Raw genomic sequence first — 23,174 nt, forward strand, 5'->3', positions numbered from 1 at the left:
ATACCTGCACTACAAGTGTCACATCTGGGGACGGATGTAATGACTAGGGACTAGGAACCATACCTGCACTACAAGTGTCACACCCGGGGACGGATGTAATGACTAGTGACTAGTAACCATACCTGCACTACAAGTGTCACACCTGGGGCCGGATGTAGTGACTAGGATCCATACCTGCACTACAAGTGTCACACCTGGGGCTGGATGTAGTGACTAGTAACCATACCTGCACTACAAGTGTCACACCTGGGGACGGAAGTAATGACTAGTGACTAGGAACCATACCTGCACTACAAGTGTCACATCTGGGGACGGAAGTAATGACTAGTGACTAGGAACCATACCTGCACTACAAGTGTCACATCTGGGGATGGATGTAATGACTAGTGACTAGGAATCATGACTGCACTACAAGTGTCACACCTGGGGCCGGATGTAATGACTAGTGACTAGGAATCATAACTGCACTACAAGTGTCACATCTGGGGACGGAAGTAATGACTAGTAACCATACCTGCACTACAAGTGTCACACCCGGGGACGGATGTAATGACTAGTAACCATACCTGCACTACAAGTGTCACACCTGGGGACGGATGTAATGACTAGTGACTAGGAACCATACCTGCACTACAAGTGTCACACCTGGGGACGAATGTAGTGACTAGGAACCATACCTGCACTACAAGTGTCACACCCAGGGACGGATGTAATGACTAGTGACTAGGATCCATACCTGCACTACAAGTGTCACATCTGGGGACGGAAGTAATGACTAGTGACTAGGAACCATACCTGCACTACAAGTGTCACATCTGGGGACGGAAGTAATGACTAGTGACTAGGAACCATACCTGCACTACAAGTGTCACACCCGGGGACTGATGTAGTGCAGGTATGGTTACTAGTCATTACATCAGTCCCCGGGTGTGAGACTTGTAGTGCAGGTATGGTTACTAGTCATTACAAGTCTCACACCTGGGGACGGATGTAATGACTAGTGACTAGGAACCATACCTGCACTACAAGTGTCACACCTGGGGCAGGATGTAATGACTAGTGACTAGGATCCATACCTGCACTACAAGTGTCACACCTGGGGCCGGATGTAGTGACTAGTAACCATACCTGCACTACAAGTGTTACACCTGGGGACGAATGTAGTGACTAGGATCCATACCTGCACTACAAGTGTCACACCTGGGGATGGATGTAATGACTAGTGACTAGGAATCATAACTGCACTACAAGTGTCACACCTGGGGCCGGATGTAATGACTAGTGACTAGGATCCATACCTGCACTACAAGTGTCACACCCAGGGACGGATGTAATGACTAGTAACCATACCTGCACTACAAGTGTCACACCCGGGGACGGATGTAATGACTAGTGACTAGGATCCATACCTGCACTACAAGTGTCACATCTGGGGACGGAAGTAATGACTAGTAACCATACCTGCACTACAAGTGTCACACCCGGGGACGGAGGTAATGACTAGTAACCATACCTGCACTACAAGTGTCACACCTGGGGACGGATGTAATGACTAGTGACTAGGAACCATACCTGCACTACAAGTGTCACACCTGGGGACGAATGTAGTGACTAGGAACCATACCTGCACTACAAGTGTCACACCCAAGGACGGATGTAATGACTAGTGACTAGGATCCATACCTGCACTACAAGTGTCACATCTGGGGACGGATGTAATGACTAGGGACTAGGAACCATACCTGCACTACAAGTGTCACACCTGGGGCCGGATGTAATGACTAGTGACTAGGATCCATACCTGCACTACAAGTGTCACACCCGGGGACGGATGTAATGACTAGTGACTAGGAACCATACCTGCACTACAAGTGTCACATCTGGGGACGAATGTAATGAATAGGGACTAGGAACCATACCTGCACTACAAGTGTCACACCCGGGGACGGATGTAATGACTAGTAACCATACCTGCACTACAAGTGTCACACCTGGGGACGGATGTAGTGACTAGTAACCATACCTGCACTACAAGTGTTACACCTGGGGACGAATGTAGTGACTAGGAACCATACCTGCACTACAAGTGTCACACCCGGGGCCGGATGTAATGACTAGTGACTAGGATCAGTACCTGCACTACAAGTGTCACACCTGGGGCTGGATGTAGTGACTAGTAACCATACCTGCACTACAAGTGTCACACCTGGGGATGGATGTAATGACTAGTGACTAGAAATCATAACTGCACTACAAGTGTCACACCTGGGGCCGGATGTAATGACTAGTGACTAGGATCCATACCTGCACTACAAGTGTCACATCTGGGGACGGAAGTAATGACTAGTAACCATACCTGCACTACAAGTGTCACACCCGGAACCGAATGTAATGACTAGTAACCATACCTGCACTACAAGTGTCACACCCGGGGACGGTTGTAATGACTAGTGACTAGGATCCATACCTGCACTACAAGTGTCACATCTGGGGACGGAAGTAATGACTAGTGACTAGGAACCATACCTGCACTACAAGTGTCACCACTCGGGACGGATGTAATGACTAGTGACTAGGAACCATACCTGCACTACAAGTGTCACCACTCGGGACGGAAGTAATGACTAGTGACTAGGAACCATACCTGCACTACAAGTGTCACATCTGGGGACGGATGTAATGACTAGTGACGAGGAACCATACCTGCACTACAAGTGTCACACCCGGGGACGGATGTAATGACTAGTGACTAGGAACCATACCTACACTACAAGTGTCACATCTTGGGCCGGATGTAATGACTAGTAACCATACCTGCACTACAAGTGTCACACCCGGGGACGGATGTAATGACTAGTGACTAGGAACCATACCTGCACTACAAGTGTCACATCTGGGGACGGATGTAATGACTAGTGACTAGGAACCATACCAGCACTACAAGTGTCACATCTGGGGACGGAAGTAATGACTAGTGACTAGGAACCATACCTGCACTACAAGTGTCACATCTGGGGACGGATGTAATGACTAGTGACTATGATCCATACCTGCACTACAAGTGTCACATCTGGGGACGGATGTAATGACTAGGGACCATACCTGCACTACAAGTGTCACACCTGGGGACGAATGTAGTGACTAGTAACCATACCTGCACTACAAGTGTCACACCTGGGGACGGATGTAATGACCAGTGAGTAGGAATCATACCTGCACTACAAGTGTCACACCTGGGGCCGGATGTTGTGACTAGTAAGCATACCTGCACTACAAGTGTCACACCTGGGGCTGGATGTAGTGACTAGTAACCATACCTGCACTACAAGTGTCACATCTGGGGACGGATGTAATGACTAGTGACTAGGAACCATACATGCACTACAAGTGTCACCTCTGGGGACGGATGTAATGACTAGTGACTAGGATCCATACCTGCACTACAAGTGTCACATCTGGGGACGGAAGTAATGACTAGTGACTAGGAACCATACGTGCACTACAAGTGTCACACCTGGGGACGAATGTAGTGACTAGGAACCATACCTGCACTACAAGTGTCACACCCGGGGCCGGATGTAATGACTAGTGACTAGGATCCATACCTGCACTACAAGTGTCACACCTGGGGACGAATGTAGTGACTAGGAACCATACCTGCACTACAAGTGTCACACCCGGGGACGGATGTAATGACTAGTGACTAGAATCCATACCTGCACTACAAGTGTCACACCCGGGGACGAATGTAATGACTAGTGACTAGAATCCATACCTGCACTACAAGTGTCACATCTGGGGACGGATGTAATGACTAGTGACTAGGAACCATACCTGCACTACAAGTGTCACCACTGGGGACGGATGTAATGACTAGGGACTAGGAACCATACCTGCACTACAAGTGTCACACCCGGGGACGGATGTAATGACTAGTGACTAGGATCCATACCTGCACTACAAGTGTCACATCTGGGGACGGATGTAATGACTAGGGACCATACCTGCACTACAAGTGTCACACCTGGGGACGGATGTAATGACTAGTGACTAGGAATCATACCTGCACTACAAGTGTCACACCTGGGGCCGGATGTAATGACTAGTGACTAGGATCCATACCTGCACTACAAGTGTCACACCTGGGGCCGGATGTAGTGACTAGTAACCATACCTGCACTACAAGTGTCACACCTGGGGCTGGATGTAGTGACTAGTAAGCATAGCTGCACTACAAGTGTCACACCTGGGGCTGGATGTAGTGACTAGTAACCATACCTGCACTACAAGTGTCACACCTGGGGACGGATGTAATGACTAGTGACTAGGCATCATACCTGCACTACAAGTGTCACACCTGGGGACGAATGTAGTGACTAAGAACCATACCTCCACTACAAGTGTCACACCTAGTGACGGATGTAGTGACTAGGAATCATACCTGCACTACAAGTGTCACACCTGGGGCCGGATGTAATGACTAGTGACTAGGATCTATACCTGCACTACAAGTGTCACACCTGGGGCCGGATGTAGTGACTAGTAACCATACCTGTACTACAAGTGTCACACCTGGGGAGGAATGTAGTGACTAGGAACCATACCTGCACTACAAGTGTCACATCTGGGGACGGATGTAATGACTAGGGACTAGGAACCATACCTGCACTACAAGTGTCACACCCGGGGACGGATGTAATGACTAGTGACTAGGAACCATACCTGCACTACAAGTGTCACACCTGGGGCCGGATGCTTTGGATCCATACCTGCACTACATGTGTCACACCTGGGGCTGGATGTATTGACTAGGAACCATACCTGCACTACAAGTGTCACACATGGGGACGGATGTAATGACTAGTGACTAGGATCCATACCTGCACTACAAGTGTCACATCTGGGGACGAATGTAGTGAATAGGAACCATACCTGCACTACAAGTGTTACACCTGGGGACGAATGTAGTGACTAGGAACCATACCTGCACTACAAGTGTCACACCCGGGGACGGATGTAATGACTAGTGACTAGGATCCATACCTGCACTACAAGTGTCACATCTGGGGACGGATGTAATGACTAGGGACCATACCTGCACTACAAGTGTCACACCTGGGGACGAATGTAGTGACTAGTAACCATACCTGCACTACAAGTGTCACACCTGGGGCCGGATGTAACGACTAGTGACTAGGATCCATACCTGCACTACAAGTGTCACACCTGGGGCCGGATGTTGTGACTAGTAAGCATACCTGCACTACAAGTGTCACACCTGGGGCTGGATGTAGTGACTAGTAACCATACCTGCACTACAAGTGTCACCTCTGGGGACGGATGTAATGACTAGTGACTAGGAACCATACATGCACTACAAGTGTCACCTCTGGGGACGGATGTAATGACTAGTGACTAGGAACCATACATGCACTACAAGTGTCACCTCTGGGGACGGATGTAATGACTAGTGACTAGGATCCATACCTGCACTACAAGTGTCACATCTGGGGACGGAAGTAATGACTAGTGACTAGGAACCATACGTGCACTACAAGTGTCACACCTGGGGACGAATGTAGTGACTAGTAACCATACCTGCACTACAAGTGTCACACCTGGGGCCGGATGTAATGACTAGTAAACATACCTGCACTACAAGTGTCACACCTGGGGACGAATGTAGTGACTAGGAACCATACCTGCACTACAAGTGTCACACCCGGGGACGGATGTAATGACTAGTGACTAGAATCCATACCTGCACTACAAGTGTCACACCCGGAGACGAATGTAATGACTAGTGACTAGAATCCATACCTGCACTACAAGTGTCACATCTCGGGACGGAAGTAATGACTAGTGACTAGGAACCATACCTGGACTACAAGTGTCACATCTGGGGACGGATGTAATGACTAGCGACTAGGAACCATACCTGCACTACAAGTGTCACCTCTGGGGACGGATGTAATGACTAGTGACTAGGAACCATACCTGCACTACAAGTGTTACACCTGGGGACGAATGTAGTGACTAGGAACCATACCTGCACTACAAGTGTCACACCCGGGGACGGATGTAATGACTAGTGACTAGGATCCATACCTGCACTACAAGTGTCACACCTGGGGATGGATGTAATGACTAGGAACCATACCTGCACTACAAGTGTCACACCCGGGGACGGATGTAATGACTAGTAACCATACCTGCACTACAAGTGTCACACCTGGGGATGGATGTAATGACTAGGATCCATACCTGCACTACAAGTGTCACATCTGGGGACGGAAGTAATGACTAGTAACCATACCTGCACTACAAGTGTCACACCCGGGGACGGATGTAATGACTAGTAACCATAACTGCACTACAAGTGTCACACCTGGGGACGGATGTAATGACTAGTGACTAGGATCCATACCTGCACTACAAGTGTCACATCTGGGGACGGAAGTAATGACTAGTGACTAGGATCCATACCTGCACTACAAGTGTCACATCTGGGGACGGAAGTAATGACTAGTGACTAGGAACCATACCTGAACTACAAGTGTCACATCTGGGGACGGATGTAATGACTAGTGACTAGGATCCATACCTGCACTACAAGTGTCACATCTGGGGACGGAAGTAATGACTAGTGACTAGGAACCATACGTGCACTACAAGTGTCACACCTGGGGACGAATGTAGTGACTAGTAACCATACCTGCACTACAAGTGTCACACCTGGGGCCGGATGTAATGACTAGTAAACATACCTGCACTACAAGTGTCACACCTGGGGACGAATGTAGTGACTAGGAACCATACCTGCACTACAAGTGTCACACCCGGGGACGGATGTAATGACTAGTGACTAGAATCCATACCTGCACTACAAGTGTCACACCCGGAGACGAATGTAATGACTAGTGACTAGAATCCATACCTGCACTACAAGTGTCACATCTCGGGACGGAAGTAATGACTAGTGACTAGGAACCATACCTGGACTACAAGTGTCACATCTGGGGACGGATGTAATGACTAGCGACTAGGAACCATACCTGCACTACAAGTGTCACCTCTGGGGACGGATGTAATGACTAGTGACTAGGAACCATACCTGCACTACAAGTGTTACACCTGGGGACGAATGTAGTGACTAGGAACCATACCTGCACTACAAGTGTCACACCCGGGGACGGATGTAATGACTAGTGACTAGGATCCATACCTGCACTACAAGTGTCACACCTGGGGATGGATGTAATGACTAGGAACCATACCTGCACTACAAGTGTCACACCCGGGGACGGATGTAATGACTAGTAACCATACCTGCACTACAAGTGTCACACCTGGGGATGGATGTAATGACTAGGATCCATACCTGCACTACAAGTGTCACATCTGGGGACAGAAGTAATGACTAGTAACCATACCTGCACTACAAGTGTCACACCCGGGGACGGATGTAATGACTAGTAACCATAACTGCACTACAAGTGTCACACCTGGGGACGGATGTAATGACTAGTGACTAGGATCCATACCTGCACTACAAGTGTCACATCTGGGGACGGAAGTAATGACTAGTGACTAGGATCCATACCTGCACTACAAGTGTCACATCTGGGGACGGAAGTAATGACTAGTGACTAGGAACCATACCTGAACTACAAGTGTCACATCTGGGGACGGATGTAATGACTAGTAACCATACCTGCACTACAAGTGTCACACCTGGGGATGGATGTAATGACTAGTGACTAGGAATCATAACTGCACTACAAGTGTCACACCTGGGGCCGGATGTAATGACTAGTAACCATACCTGCACTACAAGTGTTACACCTGGGGACGAATGTAGTGACTAGGAACCATACCTGCACTACAAGTGTCACACCCGGGGGCGGATGTAATGACTAGTGACTAGGATCCATACCTGCACTACAAGTGTCACACCTGGGGCTGGATGTAGTGACTAGTAACCATACCTGCACTACAAGTGTCACACCTGGGGATGGATGTAATGACTAGCGACTAGGAATCATAACTGCACTACAAGTGTCACACCTGGGGCCGGATGTAGTGACTAGGATCCATACCTGCACTACAAGTGTCACATCTGGGGACGGAAGTAATGACTAGTAACCATACCTGCACTACCAGTGTCACACCTGGGGACAGATGTAACGACTAGTGACTAGGAATCATAACTGCACTACAAGTGTCACACCTGGGGCCGGATGTAATGACTAGCGACTAGGAACCATACCTGCACTACAAGTGTCACATCTGGGGACGGATGTAATGACTAGTGACTAGGAACCACACCTGCACTACAAGTGTCACACTTGGGGACGAATGTACTGACTAGTGACTATGAACCATACCTGCACTACAAGTGTCACACCCGGGGACGGATGTAATGATGCCCAAGTTCGGCGGTCGTGTGGAGTGGTGCTTAACTCAGACGTTTTTTTAAAGGGGAAATCACTTACAAGGCATGGTTTTGCCTTGCAAGTGATTGCCCATTTAATAAAAACACCGAGTTCGGCCGGCATCCCGTGTCATTACATCCGGCCCCGGGTGTTGGAACGACATAATAAGACAGTGAACATAGATATATTAAATCATCCCAAGAGGTATATAACTGTAAAGATTTTATTCACATAGCAGAAGCCACTTTCCTGCACATACTGTATGCATGATAATTCCCCTGTATCCCAATATTCCCCTGTATCCCAGTATTCCCCTGTATCTCCTGCAGCTAGCTGTGTACTGAGGCGGGCACATGCCCTTATGCTTTGGGTACAGTCCTGTTCCCCTGTATCTCCTGCAGCTAGCTGTGTACTGAGGCGGGCACATGCCCTTATGCTTTATGTACAGTCCTGTTCCCCTGTATCTCCTGCAGCTAGCTGTGTACTGAGGCGGGCACATGCCCTTATGCTTTGGGTACAGTCCTGTTCCCCTCTATCTCCTGCAGCTAGCTGTGTACTGAGGCGGGCACATGTCCTTATGCTTTATGTACAGTCCTGTTCCCCTGTATCTCCTGCAGCTAGCTGTGTACTGAGGCGGGCACATGCCCTTATGCTTTATGTACAGTCCTGTTCCCCTGTATCTCCTGCAGCTAGCTGTGTACTGAGGCGGGCACATGCCCTTATGCTTTGGGTACAGTCCTGTTCCCCTGTATCTCCTGCAGCTAGCTGTGTACTGAGGCGGGCACATGTCTTTATGCTTTATGTACAGTCCTGTTCCCCTGTATCTCCTGCAGCTAGCTGTGTACTGAGGCGGGCACATGTCCTTATGCTTTATGTACAGTCCTGTTCCCCTGTATCTCCTGCAGCTAGCTGTGTACTGAGGCGGGCACATGCCCTTATGCTTTATGTACAGTCCTGTTCCCCTGTATCTCCTGCAGCTAGCTGTGTACTGAGGCGGGCACATGTCCTTATGCTTTATGTACAGTCCTGTTCCCCTGTATCTCCTGCAGCTAGCTGTGTACTGAGGCGGGCACATGTCCTTATGCTTTATGTACAGTCCTGTTCCCCTGTATCTCCTGCAGCTAGCTGTGTACTGAGGCGGGCACATGTCCTTATGCTTTATGTACAGTCCTGTTCCCCTGTATCTCCTGCAGCTAGCTGTGTACTGAGGCGGGCACATGCCCTTATGCTTTATGTACAGTCCTGTTCCCCTGTATCTCCTGCAGCTAGCTGTGTACTGAGGCGGGCACATGCCCTTATGCTTTATGTACAGTCCTGTTCCCCTGTATCTCCTGCAGCTAGCTGTGTACTGAGGCGGGCACATGCCCTTATGCTTTATGTACAGTCCTGTTCCCCTGTATCTCCTGCAGCTAGCTGTGTACTGAGGCGGGCACATGCCCTTATGCTTTATGTACAGTCCTGTTCCCCTGTATCTCCTGCAGCTAGCTGTGTACTGAGGCGGGCACATGCCCTTATGCTTTATGTACAGTCCTGTTCCCCTGTATCTCCTGCAGCTAGCTGTGTACTGAGGCGGGCACATGTCCTTATGCTTTATGTACAGTCCTGTTCCCCTGTATCTCCTGCAGCTAGCTGTGTACTGAGGCGGGCACATGCCCTTATGCTTTATGTACAGTCCTGTTCCTCTGTATCTCCTGCAGCTAGCTGTGTACTGAGGCGGGCACATGCCCTTATGCTTTATGTACAGTCCTGTTCCCCTGTATCTCCTGCAGCTAGCTGTGTACTGAGGCGGGCACATGCCCTTATGCTTTATGTACAGTCCTGTTCCCCTGTATCCCCTGCAGCTAGCTGTGTACTGAGGCGGGCACATGCCCTTATGCTTTATGTACAGTCCTGTTCCCCTGTATCTCCTGCAGCTAGCTGTGTACTGAGGCGGGCACATGCCCTTATGCTTTGGGTACAGTCCTGTTCCCCTGTATCTCCTGCAGCTAGCTGTGTACTGAGGCGGGCACATGTCCTTATGCTTTATGTACAGTCCTGTTCCCCTGTATCTCCTGCAGCTAGCTGTGTACTGATGCGGGCACATGCCCTTATGCTTTATGTACAGTCCTGTTCCCCTGTATCTCCTGCAGCTAGCTGTGTACTGAGGCGGGCACATGCCCTTATGCTTTATGTACTGTCCTGTTCCCCTGTATCTCCTGCAGCTAGCTGTGTACTGAGGCGGGCACATGCCCTTATGCTTTGGGTACAGTCCTGTTCCCCTGTATCTCCTGCAGCTAGCTGTGTACTGAGGCGGGCACATGTCCTTATGCTTTATGTACAGTCCTGTTCCCCTGTATCCCCTGCAGCTAGCTGTGTACTGAGGCGGGCACATGCCCTTATGCTTTATGTACAGTCCTGTTCCCTGTAACTCCTGCAGCTAGCTGTGTACTGAGGTGGGCACATGCCCTTATGCTTTGGGTACAGACCTGTTCCCCTGTATCTCCTGCAGCTAGCTGTGTACTGAGGCGGGCACATGTCCTTATGCTTTATGTACAGACCTGTTCCCCTGTATCTCCTGCAGCTAGCTGTGTACTGAGGCGGGCACATGCCCTTATGCTTTATGTACAGTCCTGTTCCCTGTAACTCCTGCAGCTAGCTGTGTACTGAGGTGGGCACATGCCCTTATGCTTTGGGTACAGACCTGTTCCCCTGTATCTCCTGCAGCTAGCTGTGTACTGAGGCGGGCACATGCCCTTCTGCTTTATGTACAGTCCTGTTCCCCTGTATCTCCTGCAGCTAGCTGTGTACTGAGGCGGGCACATGCCCTTATGCTTTATGTACAGTCCTGTTCCCCTGTATCTCCTGCAGCTAGCTGTGTACTGAGGCGGGCACATGTCCTTATACTTTATGTACAGTCCTGTTCCCCTGTATCTCCTGCAGCTAGCTGTGTACTGAGGCGGGCACATGCCCTTATGCTTTATGTACAGTCCTGTTCCCCTGTATCTCCTGCAGCTAGCTGTGTACTGAGGCGGGCACATGTCCTTATGCTTTATGTACAGTCCTGTTCCCCTGTATCCCCTGCAGCTAGCTGTGTACTGAGGTGGGCACATGGCCTTATGCTTTATGTACAGTCCTGTTCCCCTGTATCCCCTGCAGCTAGCTGTGTACTGAGGCGGGCACATGTCCTTATGCTTTATGTACAGTCCTGTTCCCCTGTATCCCCTGCAGCTAGCTGTGTACTGAGGCGGGCACATGCCCTTATGCTTTATGTACAGTCCTGTTCCCCTGTATCTCCTGCAGCTAGCTGTGTACTGAGGCGGGCACATGCCCTTATGCTTTGGGTACAGTCCTGTTCCCCTGTATCTCCTGCAGCTAGCTGTGTACTGAGGCGGGCACATGTCCTTATGCTTTGGGTACAGTCCTGTTCCCCTGTATCTCCTGCAGCTAGCTGTGTACTGAGGCGGGCACATGTCCTTATGCTTTATGTACAGTCCTGTTCCCCTGTATCTCCTGCAGCTAGCTGTGTACTGAGGCGGGCACATGCCCTTACGCTTTATGTACAGTCCTGTTCCCCTGTATCTCCTGCAGCTAGCTGTGTACTGAGGCGGGCACATGTCCTTACGCTTTATGTACAGACCTGTTCCCCTGTATCTCCTGCAGCTAGCTGTGTACTGAGGCGGGCACATGCCCTTCTGCTTTATGTACAGTCCTGTTCCCCTGTATCTCCTGCAGCTAGCTGTGTACTGAGGCGGGCACATGTCCTTATGCTTTATGTACAGTCCTGTTCCCCTGTATCCCCTGCAGCTAGCTGTGTACTGAGGCGGGCACATGCCCTTATGCTTTATGTACAGTCCTGTTCCCCTGTATCTCCTGCAGCTAGCTGTGTACTGAGGCGGGCACATGTCCTTATGCTTTATGTACAGACCTGTTCCCCTGTATCTCCTGCAGCTAGCTGTGTACTGAGGCGGGCACATGCCCTTATGCTTTATGTACAGTCCTGTTCCCCTGTATCTCCTGCAGCTAGCTGTGTACTGAGGCGGGCACATGCCCTTATGCTTTATGTACAGTCCTGTTCCCCTGTATCTCCTGCAGCTAGCTGCGTACTGAGGCGGGCACATGCCCTTATGCTTTATGTACAGTCCTGTTCCCCTGTATCTCCTGCAGCTAGCTGTGTACTGAGGCGGGCACATGCCCTTATGCTTTGGGTACAGTCCTGTTCCCCTGTATCTCCTGCAGCTAGCTGTGTACTGAGGCGGGCACATGTCCTTATGCTTTATGTACAGACCTGTTCCCCTGTATCTCCTGCAGCTAGCTGTGTACTGAGGCGGGCACATGCCCTTATGCTTTATGTACAGTCCTGTTCCCTGTAACTCCTGCAGCTAGCTGTGTACTGAGGTGGGCACATGCCCTTATGCTTTATGTACAGTCCTGTTCCCCTGTATCTCCTGCAGCTAGCTGCGTACTGAGGCGGGCACATGCCCTTATGCTTTATGTACAGTCCTGTTCCCCTGTATCTCCTGCAGCTAGCTGTGTACTGAGGCGGGCACATGCCCTTATGCTTTGGGTACAGTCCTGTTCCCCTGTATCTCCTGCAGCTAGCTGTGTACTGAGGCGGGCACATGTCCTTATGCTTTATGTACAGACCTGTTCCCCTGTATCTCCTGCAGCTAGCTGTGTACTGAGGCGGGCACATGCCCTTATGCTTTATGTACAGTCCTGTTCCCTGTAACTCCTGCAGCTAGCTGTGTACTGAGGTGGGCACATGCCCTTATGCTTTATGTACAGTCCTGTTCCCCTGTATCTCCTGCAGCTAGCTGCGTACTGAGGCGGGCACATGCCCTTATGCTTTATGTACAGTCCTGTTCCCCTGTATCTCCTGCAGCTAGCTGTGTACTGAGGCGGGCACATGCCCTTATGCTTTGGGTACAGTCCTGTTCCCCTGTATCTCCTGCAGCTAGCTGTGTACTGAGGCGGGCACATGTCCTTATGCTTTATGTACAGACCTGTTCCCCTGTATCTCCTGCAGCTAGCTGTGTACTGAGGCGGGCACATGCCCTTATGCTTTATGTACAGTCCTGTTCCCTGTAACTCCTGCAGCTAGCTGTGTACTGAGGTGGGCACATGCCCTTATGCTTTGGGTACAGTCCTGTTCCCCTGTATCTCCTGCAGCTAGCTGTGTACTGAGGCGGGCACATGTCCTTATGCTTTATGTACAGACCTGTTCCCCTGTATCTCCTGCAGCTAGCTGTGTACTGAGGTGGGCACATGGCCTTATGCTTTATGTACAGTCCTGTTCCCCTGTATCCCCTGCAGCTAGCTGTATACTGAGGCGGGCACATGTCCTTATGCTTTATGTACAGTCCTGTTCCCCTGTATCTCCTGCAGCTAGCTGTGTACTGAGGCGGGCACATGTCCTTATGCTTTATGTACAGTCCTGTTCCCCTGTATCTCCTGCAGCTAGCTGTGTACTGAGGCGGGCACATGCCCTTATGCTTTATGTACAGTCCTGTTCCTCTGTATCTCCTGCAGCTAGCTGTGTACTGAGGCGGGCACATGCCCTTATGCTTTATGTACAGTCCTGTTCCCCTGTATCTCCTGCAGCTAGCTGTGTACTGAGGCGGGCACATGCCCTTATGCTTTATGTACAGTCCTGTTCCCTGTAACTCCTGCAGCTAGCTGTGTACTGAGGCGGGCACATGTCCTTATGCTTTATGTACAGTCCTGTTCCCTGTAACTCCTGCAGCTAGCTGTGTACTGAGGCGGGCACATGTCCTTATGCTTTATGTACAGTCCTGTTCCCCTGTATCTCCTGCAGCTAGCTGTGTACTGAGGCGGGCACACGCCCTTATGCTTTGGGTACAGTCCTGTTCCCCTGTATCTCCTGCAGCTAGCTGTGTACTGAGGCGGGCACATGTCCTTATGCTTTATGTACAGTCCTGTTCCCCTGTATCTCCTGCAGCTAGCGGTGTACTGAGGCGGGCACATGCCCTTATGCTTTGGGTACAGTCCTGTTCCCCTCTATCTCCTGCAGCTAGCTGTGTACTGAGGCGGGCACATGTCCTTATGCTTTATGTACAGTCCTGTTCCCCTGTATCTCCTGCAGCTAGCGGTGTACTGAGGCGGGCACATGCCCTTATGCTTTGGGTACAGTCCTGTTCCCCTCTATCTCCTGCAGCTAGCTGTGTACTGAGGCGGGCACACGCCCTTATGCTTTATGTACAGTCCTGTTCCCCTGCTGCTAGCTGTGTACTGAGGCAGGCACACGCCCTCATGTTCCCGGATTACTGTACATTTCTGCACATGTTACTGTATTGCTCCCGAGTAGGGTCGCCTGTCCCAGGCCTTTTTATTCAATCCCGGGATTTGTTTCTTTTCAATGTGACACCCGCCATGCCCAGCCCACATAACTCACCCTCATCTGGATGGGTGGGGGGCTGGGTCCACTTCCTGCGGGGAGGGGAGGTGAGGTGCAGCGGGCGGCTGCGCAGCGTGACCTTTGACGTCACGGCACACTGAGCACAGCCAGGGGGCAGAGGGAGCCGGGCTGCGTCTGACCCTCTTGAGGACGCTCAACACTTTCTGGCAGTGAATAAAAAAAAGACTTCCCGATCCCAAAATCCCTGTGATTGGAAGCTCTAATCCTGGGATTGAATACCAGACAATTTTTGGTCAAAATCGCAGGATCCCAATCCCGGGATTGGCCACCATACTCTTGTGAACGGTTCTATGCGTTGGTTTTTTGCCTTTGTTGTTAACCGAGCGTTCAGCTAAATGTATGTATTGCTTGTAAATGTGACAATATGACTGATTTTTTTTTTATTGAATACAAACTACTCGATTTAAAAAAAGAAATAAAGAAATCCTCCCAGAAGCCACTGCACAGCGCATATTCCTCTGCACTGATGAAAGCAGCCGCACAATGCGTGAAACGCGCGGCATCAGCGCTGACTGGGCCCCTTACATACATAGTAGGCAGATGCTGGTGGCGCCTATGCAGCCATGCTGTAATGGGACATCTCCATACATTGTCTTTCATTCCATCATATAATTAAGCATTCATTTACCTGGCCAATTACTTTTAGTTTAATGTAGTCACCGGGTTCCTTCTTATCTCCCAAGTCCTCGCTGGATGGTTTGGTTTCCTAGAAGGAGGAGGAGAGACATTACTTGGTGCTATGGATCGGAGATCACGGTATGTATAGGTCAGTGAGGTCTCTGGCTGGATGGTTTGGTTTCATGTAAGGAGGAGTAGGCGGCGAGACATTACATCACAAGCCCCTCACTCCCCATACACGAGAGCCGAGGACACTATAGATGTGACACTTGCGCTATGTAACACTAGCCCCTCACTCCCCATACACAGGAGACGAGGACACTATAGATGTGACACTTCCGCTACGTAACACTAGCCCCTCACTCCCCATACACGGGAGACGAGGACACTATAGATGTGACACTTCCGCTATGTAACACTAGCCCCTCACTCCCCATACACGGGAGACGAGGACACTATAGATGTGACACTTCCGCTATGTAACACTAGCCCTTAACTCCCCATACACGTGAACCGAGGACACTATAGATGTGATACATCCGCTATGTAACACTAGCCCCTCACTCCCCATACACGGGAGCCGAGGACACTATAGATGTGACACTACTACTATGTAACACTAGCCCCTCACTCCCCATACACAGGAGACGAGGACACTATAGATGTGACACTTGCGCTATGTAACACTAGCCCCTCACTCCCCATACACAGGAGACGAGGACACTATAGATGTGACACTTCCACTATGTAACACTAGCCCCTCACTCCCCATACATAGGAGCCGAGGACACTATAGATGTGACACTTCCGCTATGTAACACTAGCCCCTCACTCCCCATACACGGGAGACGAGGACACTATAGATGTGACACTTCCGCTATGTAACACTAGCCCCTCACTCCCCATACACGGGAGACGAGGACACTATAGATGTGACACTACTACTATGTAACACTAGCCCCTCACTCCCCATACACAGGAGACGAGGACACTATAGATGTGACACTTGCGCTATGTAACACTAGCCCCTCACTCCCCATACACAGGAGACGAGGACACTATAGATGTGACACTTCCACTATGTAACACTAGCCCCTCACTCCCCATACATAGGAGCCGAGGACACTATAGATGTGACACTTCCGCTATGTAACACTAGCCCCTCACTCCCCATACACGGGAGACGAGGACACTATAGATGTGACACTTCCGCTATGTAACACTAGCCCCTCACTCCCCATACACGGGAGACGAGGACACTATAGATGTGACACTTCCGCTATGTAACACTAGCCCTTAACTCCCCATACACGTGAACCGAGGACACTATAGATGTGATACATCCGCTATGTAACACTAGTCCCTCACTCCCCATACACGAGAGCCGAGGACACTATAGATGTGACACTTCCGCTATGTAACACTAGCCCCTCACTCCCCATACACGGGAGCCGAGGACACTATAGATGTGACACATCCGCTATGTAACACTAGCCCCTCACTCCCCATACACGGGAGCTGAGGACACTATAGATGTGACACTTCTGCTATGTAACACTAGCCCCTCACTCCCCATACATAGGTGCCGAGGACACTATAGATGTGACACTTCTGCTATGTAACACTAGCCCCTCACTCCCCATACACTGGAGCTGAGGACACTATAGATGTGACACTTCCGCTATGTAACACTAGCCCCTCACTCACCATACATGGGAGCCAAGGACACTATAAATGTGACACTTCCAATATGTAACACTAGCCCCTCACTCCCCATACATAGGAGCCGAGGACACTATAGATGTGACACTTCTGCTATGTAACACTAGCCCCTCACTCCCCATACACAGGAGACGAGGACAGTATAGATGTGACACTTGCACTATGTAACACTAGTCCCTCACTCCCCATACACGGGAGACGAGGACACTATAGATGTGACACTTGCGCTATGTAACACTAGCCCCTCACTCCTCATACATAGGAGCCGAGGACACTATAGATGTGACACTTCTGCTATGTAACACTAGCCCCTCACTCCCCATACACGGGAGACGAGGACACTATAGATGTGACACTTCCGCTATGTAACACTCATCATACATGTATAGTAGCTATAGTACCCCCTCTTACCCAAACATGACATCTGGGCAGCAATGGGCAAACTTGATAATCAAAACTCAAATGTTTTTCTTAACCAGATTAATGACATCATAATACAACTCACTATTGTCCTGGATAAACTACATATTACATCACTCTGTCCCCTACTTACAGGTTCATCATTTCTCCTGATCTACTAGAAGTGTTACACATAGATCCCCAGCACTGACCGGGGGATGACAGTCTGCTGTACATGTAACCCTGAGGACTCCTTCCCACAGAGATCCCCAGCACTGAACAAGAGATGACAGTCTGCTGTCCGTGTAACCCTGTATAATACACACACTAGGCCGGGGGATGACAGTCTGCTGTACGTGTAACCCTGTATAATACACACACTAGGCCGGGGGATGACAGTCTGCTGTCCGTGTAACCCTGTATAATACACACACTAGGCCGGGGGATGACAGTCTGCTGTCCGTGTAACCCTCAGGACCCCTCCCCACAGAGATCCCCAGCACTGACCGAGAGATGACAGTCTGCTGTCCGTGTAACCCTGTATAATACACACACTAGGCCGGGGGATGACAGTCTGCTGTCCGTGTAACCCTGTATAATACACACACTAGGCCGGGGGATGACAGTCTGCTGTCCGTGTAACCCTGTATAATACACACACTAGGCCGGGGGATGACAGTCTGCTGTCCGTGTAACCCTGTATAATACACACACTAGGCCGGGGGATGACAGTCTGCTGTACGTGTAACCCTGCATAATACACACACTAGGCCGGGGGATGACAGTCTGCTGTACGTGTAACCCTGTATAATACACACACTAGGCCGGGGGATGACAGTCTTCTGTACATGTAACCCTGTATAATACACACACTAGGCCGGGGGATGACAGTCTGCTGTACGTGTAACCCTATATAATACACACACTAGGCCGGGGGATGATAGTCCGCCGTACGTGTAACCCTGTATAATACACACACTAGGCCGGGGGATGACAGTCTGCTGTACGTGTAACCCTGTATAATACACACACTAGGCCGGGGGATGACAGTCCGCTGTACGTGTAACCCTGTATAATACACATACTAGGCCGGGGGATGACAGTCCGCTGTACGTGTAACCCTGTATAATACACACACTAGGCCGGGGGATGACAGTCCGCTGTACGTGTAACCCTGTATAATACACACACTAGGCCGGGGGGTGACAGTCCGCTGTCCCTGTTACATACACACACTAGGCCGGGGGATGACAGTCCGCTGTACGTGTAACCCTGTATAATACACACACTAGGCCGGGGAATGACAGTCTGCTGTACGTGTAACCCTGTATAATACTCACACTAGGCCGGGGGATGACAGTCTGCTGTACGTGTAACCCTGTATAATACACACACTAGGCCGGGGAATGACAGTCTGCTGTACGTGTAACCCTGTATAATACACACACTAGGCCGGGGGATGACAGTCCGCTGTACGTGTAACCCTGTATAATACACACACTAGGCCGGGGGGTGACAGTCCGCTGTCCCTGTTACATACACACACTAGGCCGGGGAATGACAGTCTGCTGTACGTGTAACCCTGTATAATACTCACACTAGGCCGGGGGATGACAGTCCGCTGTACGTGTAACCCTGTATAATACACACACTAGGCCGGGGGATGACAGTCTGCTGTACGTGTAACCCTGTATAATACACACACTAGGCCGGGGGATGACAGTCTGCTGTACGTGTAACCCTGTATAATACACACACTAGGCCGGGGGATGACAGTCTGCTGTACGTGTAACCCTGTATAATACACACACTAGGCCGGGGGGTGACAGTCTGCTGTACGTGTAACCCTGTATAATACACACACTAGGCCGGGGGATGACAGTCTGCTGTCCGTGTAACCCTCAGGACCCCTCCCCACAGAGATCCCCAGCACTGACCGAGAGATGACAGTCTGCTGTACGTGTAACCCTGTATAATACACACACTAGGCCGGGGGATGACAGTGTGCTGTACGTGTAACCCAGTATAATACACACACTAGGCCGGGGGATGACAGTCTGCTGTACGTGTAACCCAGTATAATACACACACTAGGCCGGGGGATGACAGTCTGCTGTCCGTGTAACCCTCAGGACCCCTCCCCACAGAGATCCCCAGCACTGACCGAGAGATGACAGTCTGCTGTACGTGTAACCCTGTATAATACACACACTAGGCCGGGGGATGACAGTCTGCTGTACGTGTAACCCTGTATAATACACACACTAGGCCGGGGGATGACAGTCCGCTGTACGTGTAACCTTGTATAATACACACTAGGCCGGGGGATGACAGTCTGCTGTACGTGTAACCCTGTATAATACACACACTAGGCCGGGGGATGACAGTCTGCTGTACGTGTAACCCTGTATAATACACACACTAGGACGGGGGATGACAGTGTGCTGTCCCTGTAACCCTGTATAATACACACACTAGGCCGGGGGATGACAGTCTGCTGTACGTGTAACCCTGTATAATACCAACACTAGGCCGGGGGATGACAGTCTGCTGTACGTGTAACCCTGTATAATACACACACTAGGCCGGGGGATGACAGTCTGCTGTCCCTGTAACCCTGTATAATACACACACTAGGCCGGGGGATGACAGTCCGCTGTACGTGTAACCCTGTATAATACACACACTAGGCCGGGGGATGACAGTCCGCTGTACGTGTAACCCTGTATAATACACACACTAGGCCGGGGGATGACAGTCCGCTGTACGTGTAACCCTGTATAATACACACACTAGGCCGGGGGATGACAGTCCGCTGTACGTGTAACCCTGTATAATACACACACTAGGCCGGGGGATGACAGTCCGCTGTACGTGTAACCCTGTATAATACACACACTAGGCCGGGGGATGACAGTGTGCTGTACGTGTAACCCTGTATAATACACACACTAGGCCGGGGGATGACAGTCTGCTGTACGTGTAACCCTGTATAATACACACACTAGGCCGGGGGATGACAGTCTGCTGTACGTGTAACCCTGTATAATACACACACTAGGCCGGGGGATGACAGTCTGCTGTACGTGTAACCCTGTATAATACACACACTAGGCCGGGGGATGACAGTCTGCTGTACGTGTAACCCTGTATAATACACACACTAGGCCGGGGGATGACAGTCTGCTGTACGTGTAACCCTGTATAATACACACACTAGGCCGGGGGATGACAGTCTGCTGTACGTGTAACCCTGTATAATACACACACTAGGCCGGGGGATGACAGTCTGCTGTACGTGTAACCCTGTATAATACACACACTAGGCCGGGGGATGACAGTCCGCTGTACGTGTAACCCTGTATAATACACACACTAGGCCGGGGGATGACAGTCTGCTGTACGTGTAACCCTGTATAATACACACACTAGGCCGGGGGATGACAGTCCGCTGTACGTGTAACCCTGTATAATACACACACTAGGCCGGGGGATGACAGTCTGCTGTACGTGTAACCCTGTATAATACACACACTAGGCCGGGGGATGACAGTCCGCTGTACGTGTAACCCTGTATAATACACACACTAGGCCGGGGGATGACAGTCCGCTGTACGTGTAACCCTGTATAATACACACACTAGGCCGGGGGATGACAGTCCGCTGTACGTGTAACCCTGTATAATACACACACTAGGCCGGGGGATGACAGTCCGCTGTACGTGTAACCCTGTATAATACACACACTAGGCCGGGGGATGACAGTCTGCTGTACGTGTAACCCTGTATAATACACACACTAGGCCGGGGGATGACAGTCTGCTGTACGTGTAACCCTGTATAATACACACACTAGGCCGGGGGATGACAGTCTGCTGTACGTGTAACCCTGTATAATACACACACTAGGCCGGGGGATGACAGTCTGCTGTACGTGTAACCCTGTATAATACACACACTAGGCCGGGGGATGACAGTCTGCTGTACGTGTAACCCTGTATAATACACACACTAGGCCGGGGGATGACAGTCTGCTGTACGTGTAACCCTGTATAATACACACACTAGGCCGGGGGATGACAGTGTGCTGTACGTGTAACCCTGTATAATACACACACTAGGCCGGGGGATGACAGTCTGCTGTACGTGTAACCCTGTATAATACACACACTAGGCCGGGGGATGACAGTCTGCTGTACGTGTAACCCTGTATAATACACACACTAGGCCGGGGGATGACAGTCTGCTGTACGTGTAACCCTGTATAATACACACACTAGGCCGGGGGATGACAGTCCGCTGTACGTGTAACCCTGTATAATACACACACTAGGCCGGGGGATGACAGTCTGCTGTACGTGTAACCCTGTATAATACACACACTAGGCCGGGGGAAGGGACTCCAGCAGTGTGTCGGGGTATGCTGGGAGATGTAGTGCCGCTGTCATGATGGCTGCCTCCCCCCGGTCCCCGCTCACCTGGTCAGACATGCTGGCTGCGGTCCCCGGTGTGTGTCGGGCGCTGGGAGCCGCTCTCTCTCTCTGCCTCTGTCTCCCTCTCTCTTCTCAGGCGATGATGTCTTCCTGTCTCCGGTGCCGATGTCACTTCCTGCCATTCAATGCCCCGCCCACGCCCTGATGACGTCCTGTGACGTGTGTGCTGCTGCTGGGGGCTGTTGCAGGGACGGAGGTTAGCCCACGTGATTCTAGCATCTACCGTGAGCATACCTCCCAACATGACCTCTCCAGGAGGACACAATGCTCTGCTTCTGGACTACCCTCTTCATTTATGATTGCCCTCACCTGTGCTGAACAGGTTAATGGATAAGAAAGGTGTTTCAGCACAGGTGAGGGCATTCATATTTCTCTAACGCCCTAGTGGATGCTGGGGACTCCGAAAGGACCATGGGGAATAGCGGCTCCGCAGGAGACTGGGCACAAAGTAAAAGCTTTAGGACTAGCTGGTGTGCACTGGCTCCTCCCCCTATGACCCTCCTCCAAGCCTCAGTTAGATCTCTGTGCCCGACGAGATGGGTGCACACTAGGGGCTCTCCTGAGCTTCTTAGTGAAAGTTTTAGTTTAGGTTTGTTATTTTCAGTGAGACCTGCTGGCAACAGGCTCACTGCATCGAGGGACTAAGGGGAGAAGAAGCGAACTCACCTGCGTGCAGAGTGGATTGGGCTTCTTAGGCTACTGGACATTAGCTCCAGAGGGACGATCACAGGCCCAGCCATGGATGGGTCCCGGAGCCGCGCCGCCGGCCCCCTTACAGATGCTGAAGCAAGAAGAGGTCCATAAATCGGCGGCAGAAGACTTTCCTGTCTTCATAAGGTAGCGCACAGCACTGCAGCTGTGCGCCATTGCTCTCAGCACACTTCACACTCCGGTCACTGAGGGTGCAGGACGCTGGGGGGGGCGCCCTGGGAAGCAATGAATTTACCTTATTTGGCAAAAAATACATCACATATAGCTCCTGGGCTATATGGATGTATTTAACCCCTGCCAGTTTTCCAGAAAAAAGCGGGAGAAGAGCCCGCCGTGAAGGGGCGGGGCCTATCTCCTCAGCACACAGCGCCATTTTTCCCA

At 50.8% G+C, this 23,174-nt stretch overlaps 1 protein-coding gene across 1 annotated transcript in view; it reads right to left on the reverse strand.

The window, feature by feature from the left end:
* Positions 1-22,312, reverse strand: part of SUMO1 (small ubiquitin like modifier 1) — a 57,268-nt gene extending 34,956 nt beyond the window's left edge. The window contains exons 1-2 of the mRNA XM_063932590.1: positions 22,068-22,312; positions 15,479-15,556 (exon numbers count right to left, since the gene is read on the reverse strand). Of these exons, the coding sequence (XP_063788660.1) occupies positions 15,479-15,556; positions 22,068-22,079 (90 nt within the window). The 5' untranslated portion in view covers positions 22,080-22,312. The remainder of the gene's footprint in view (positions 1-15,478; positions 15,557-22,067) is intronic.
* Between the last annotated feature and the right edge of the window lie 862 nt (positions 22,313-23,174).

Source organism: Pseudophryne corroboree, chromosome 7 (genome assembly GCF_028390025.1).
Source record: "Pseudophryne corroboree isolate aPseCor3 chromosome 7, aPseCor3.hap2, whole genome shotgun sequence".
In the NCBI taxonomy this organism is placed as follows: Eukaryota; Metazoa; Chordata; class Amphibia; order Anura; family Myobatrachidae; genus Pseudophryne; species Pseudophryne corroboree.